We start from the raw sequence: 4,649 nt of genomic DNA on the forward strand, positions 1-4,649 counted from the left end.
TAATTATTATTTATTCATTCATGTGTTAAAGTTCCGAGATCGTAGAATCGTTTGCTGTAATTTGGCAATGCTTTTTATTTTTTTAATTATTATTTTCCTCAACTTTGGCCAGAAAATCTTTTATTTTAATTTCAATTAAATTGAAATGGCTATCAGCCTGTCACAAAGTATCAAACTTATTCATTTCTTTGAAGTCTTTGGTTTGGGACTTTTTGGCAAATTGGGTTATTCTAATCGAAATTTATTTGAAATATATGTTTTCTGGCTAAAATATTTTTAAAAATGAGTTTTGTCACAGAGGTCGACAGTCGACAGTAACATTTGCACCGTTTGTTTTTTTTTTTTTTCGTTTTTTTTCTGGGCCGGTGGCGTTCCGCTCCATTAATCAGATCTGCTGATGGGGAAAAAACCCATTCTTTTCTCAATACAGATTTTAATAATAGCAACAAGCTGTGATTTATTTCAACGCATCAATGAAAGAAAGCATTGTTGATTGAAAATCATTCTCAAATTCCTTCGCGTTGATGTGTTACTATTCACTGTGTATCTTTTCAGTTAGGTTAAACATTCAGGTATTGAAAGAAGCCGGTATTAGAATTTAGGTATTGAAAGAAGCCGGTGTGTAGAATTCATCCAATATTGTGTGTTGTTGTGAGATTGTTACTATTAGGTTGTTAAATCGTTTATAAATTGAAATGGTCTTGCCTTGACACGCGCATTCCATTCAAATATTCACTGTGGATATATGTACTAATTTATTTTTAATCGTGGAGTGGTGACAATTTTATAGTGTGTTCATCTACACACCTACAGCAAACATGACTGTAAGTATTCAATACGATTATATATATATATATATATATATATATATATATATATATATATATATATATATATATATATATATATATATATATCAATGTTATTAAATATTATAAATAGGAGGCGGTTTAGATTAAATTTCTACTTTCCACCCATATGGAAATCGTCACATTCGTTACGACACAACCAACATTTTTCTTATACCAATATCTCTTGTACATCATAGATTTGAAAGAAAACGAACAGTGTGTTGCAGATCATGTTTGGCAAAAGAAATTGTTTATCGCAAGAATTCTACTGCTATTGTGTTTGAGTGATAAAAAATATATTTTTGTGTAAATTTTATGTAAAGCGCCGCAGAGCACGATTAGCGTGGATATTTAGGCGCTATATCAATTCATTATTTACTATTTACTATTTACTAAGTTGGTTGTGGAGTTTTGGGGAAAATCTTGAAAATGGCTGGTAAGGAGAAAGTTAAATGTAAAGGGTTCCGGGATGTGACTGCCCGTAGCCTTCCTTAATTCATAGCCTGAGACGGCAATATATAGATAGTATGCAGATGACGTCACTCAGGCCTTTGTTATTGTTTTTGCCATCCGCGTTTGTGAGTTGTTCTCACTAAACTGTATTAACCAGACTATAAAAGTTCATGGTTACACAGAGTTTGTGTGTAGGTCCGTTATACTTCCGGATGGCAATGTTGTGAACTCCTTGGCCAAGCGCATTCTATCTATATTGCAATACGGTTTTAAAATAGCAGACGGTGGGTATCAATGTCAGGTCCAGTCAAATCGATAAATATCATCTATGATGTAATACAACGGGCATGATCTATATTGTATTTCCATGTGCTCGAGGTCATCGGTCACATTGGAATATGTGCTCAAAGTGACCCAGATAGTGAAAAGTATTCACAGTTTTTGAAATATCTAACATCACGATTGGTCATTTGTTCAGCTTGACACATTGGTATGTGTACAACTTTCATAAAGAAAGCAGCGTGTTTACGTTTCTGAAGAAATATCCAATCGTTGGACATTAACAAATCATGTGATTGATGACTTGGTTGGACAAAAACATGAATATAGATCGCTCCCATTGAAAATTGGCACGGGTTTTCGCATCTTTCTATAAATAGAATGAAGATGGCGTCAATGGGGTCCTTTGTATTGTTTTTTGCCATCCCCGTTTATGAGTAATTTTCACTAAACTGCATTAACCAGACTATAAATGTTCAAGAATACACACAGTGTTGTGTGTTGGTCCGTTATCTTTCCCGATGGCAATGTTGTGAGCTTCTTAGCCAAGCGCATAATAACTATATTATATTCTGATGTGATTTCTTCTCACTACATTCTCTCACTCTAAACTTTTTGTGTATTTGTCCAATTGATAAAGCGTGAAGGAATCGTGTGTATTTTATTTAAACACATACCATCAATACACATAAAATGCCATATTTACCGACCTGACATTGAACACCCACATACGGAAGGAACCCTCAAGTTTCATGTCTCCATCATTTTAGTCTCCGCTGACGCTTGGACTTAAATTGTAATGCCATTTTTGGGTTATTGCAGCCCCCAGTGAGTCGTCGTTAGTAGTGCTCAAGGAAACAAATTATTATTCCATTGGTTGAACTATTGAATACAACTCACGGTTTGTTTACTATTTGGTGGTCGTTGCCTTGTATTTTGACCTATAGATAGTATGCAGATGACGTCACTCAGGCCTTTGTTATTGTTTTTGCCATCCGCGTTTGTGAGTTGTTCTCACTTTACTGTATTATAGATAGAATGCACTTGGCCAAGGAGTTCACAACATTGCCATCCGGAAGTATAACGGACCAACACACAAACTCTGTGTAGCCATGAACTTTTATAGTCTAGTTAATACAGTTTAGTGAGAACAACTCACAACGCGGATGGCAAAAACAATACAAAGGCCTGAGTGACGTCATCTGCATACGATCTATAGATAGTATAGATAGAATGCGCTTGGCCAAGGAGTTCACAACATTGCCATCCGGAAGTATAACGGACCAACACACAAACTCTGTGTAGCCATGAACTTTTATAGTCTAGTTAATACAGTTTAGTGAGAACAACTCACAAACGCGGATGGCAAAAACAATAATAAAAGCCTGAGTGACGTCATCTTCGAACTATCTATAGATAGTTCGAAGATGACGTCACTCAGGTCTTTGTTATTGTTTTTTACCATCCGCGTTTATGAGTTATGCTCGCTGAACTGTATTAACCCGACTATAAACGTTCATGGAGACACACAGTTTTGTGTGTTGGTCCGTTATACTTCCGGATGGCAATGTTATGAGCTTCTAAGCCAAGTGCATACTATCTATAGACTGTTTTTCGGTCATTGTCAATTGTCAGGCTATGAGTATCCGAAGGCTACGGTCTGTAATCAAACTTTAGTCATTTTTATAATTAGCGCAATAATATTTTAATGTTTTAAAACAATGTTTTTGTTTATTCATCATAACAACGCCACTACCACATTATCTCATTGGTCTGTAGTGTTTCATTCATCCTGATTTGTTGATAAAGGGAAAACCCGAAACGTCCAGTTTATCTGTTTTCGTGTATTAAATTGAAGCTGACATTCATTCACGTTGTTATTTATTTGGCCCTGTGGGATGACACTTGCCTCTGGAACTGATGATTTCTGGTCGAGTTCCGATGTGGGTGACGCAAAGTTTGAGTCATTTTTACTCACATTCTCTCACCATACTCGGGTGTAAATAAATAATGTTAGATCGAATAGAAATTATAAATAATCCCTGCGTGTTATAACGTGGCCTTCGTCAAGTTAGAGCCTGAAACTGACCAAAAAATGACGTCAAAATGCCAGTCTTTTGCCACAAAAGAACAAATCGTGCGTTGTATTCAATAGTTCAACCAATGAAATAACTTGTTTCCATGAGCTCTACTAACGACAACTCATTAGACGGTGCAAAAACCAAATAAGTCCTTTTGGATTTCAGTATCAGGCTATAACATAACGATGGCTACGGTTATACTCCACTAGGAGGTTTGCGCAGTACTTCACAGTCACACCGATAAAGATAACCGCCTTTCTGACTGACAAGTGAAAAAAAAAATAATAACATGAACGAGACCGTCGCCATCTTTGTTGACTTATAGATAGTTCGAAGTTGACGTCACTTAGATCTTTGTTATTGTCTTTTGCCATCCATGTTTATAAGTAATTCGCACTAAATGTATTAACCAGACGATAAATGTTTAAGGTTAAACATTGTTTTGTGTGTTGGTCCTATATACTTCGGATGGCAATGCTGTGAGCTTCTTAGCCAAGTGCATGCTATCATTTGCCTGACACTGACCAAAAAATGACGTCAAAAGACAAGTCTTTGGCCACAAAAGAAAACAAATCGTGAGTTGTATTCAATAGTTCAACCATTGGGAGCACTTGTTTCCTGAGCACTACAAAGAACCCCTCACTAGACGCTGAACAAGCCTAAAAAAATGACGTCAAACTGTAACTTCTAGGGGGTTCTATAGATAGTTCGAAGATGACGTCACTCAGGCCTTTGTTATTGTTTTTTGCCATCCGCGTTTATGAGTAATGCTAACGGAACTGTATTAACCAGACTATAAACGGTCATGGATACGCACAGTTTTGTGTGTTGGTCCGTTATATTTCCGGATGGCAATGTTATGAGCTTCTTCGCCAAGCGCATACTATCTATTGTCAGGCTGTCATGTGTTAATGATGACTACGATAAGACTCAATCTTTTCAAGATGATTAGAATATTGATTCTGTCAAAGCATAATGACATGCG

General features: G+C 36.3%; 1 protein-coding gene across 1 annotated transcript in view; it reads left to right on the forward strand.

Moving 5' to 3' along the window:
• The first annotated feature begins 441 nt into the window (after positions 1-441).
• The window catches only part of LOC144971109 (uncharacterized), a 50,480-nt gene continuing 46,272 nt past the window's right edge, over positions 442-4,649 (forward strand). Inside the window, exon 1 of the mRNA XM_078911512.1 lies at positions 442-824. Coding sequence (XP_078767638.1) covers positions 819-824 — 6 coding nt within the window. The 5' untranslated portion in view covers positions 442-818. The remainder of the gene's footprint in view (positions 825-4,649) is intronic.

The sequence above is a fragment of the Berghia stephanieae genome, chromosome 1, assembly GCF_034508935.2.
Source record: "Berghia stephanieae isolate SIO BIC M18660-M18661 chromosome 1, UCSD_Bste_1.3, whole genome shotgun sequence".
Lineage (NCBI taxonomy): Eukaryota > Metazoa > Mollusca > Gastropoda > Nudibranchia > Aeolidiidae > Berghia > Berghia stephanieae.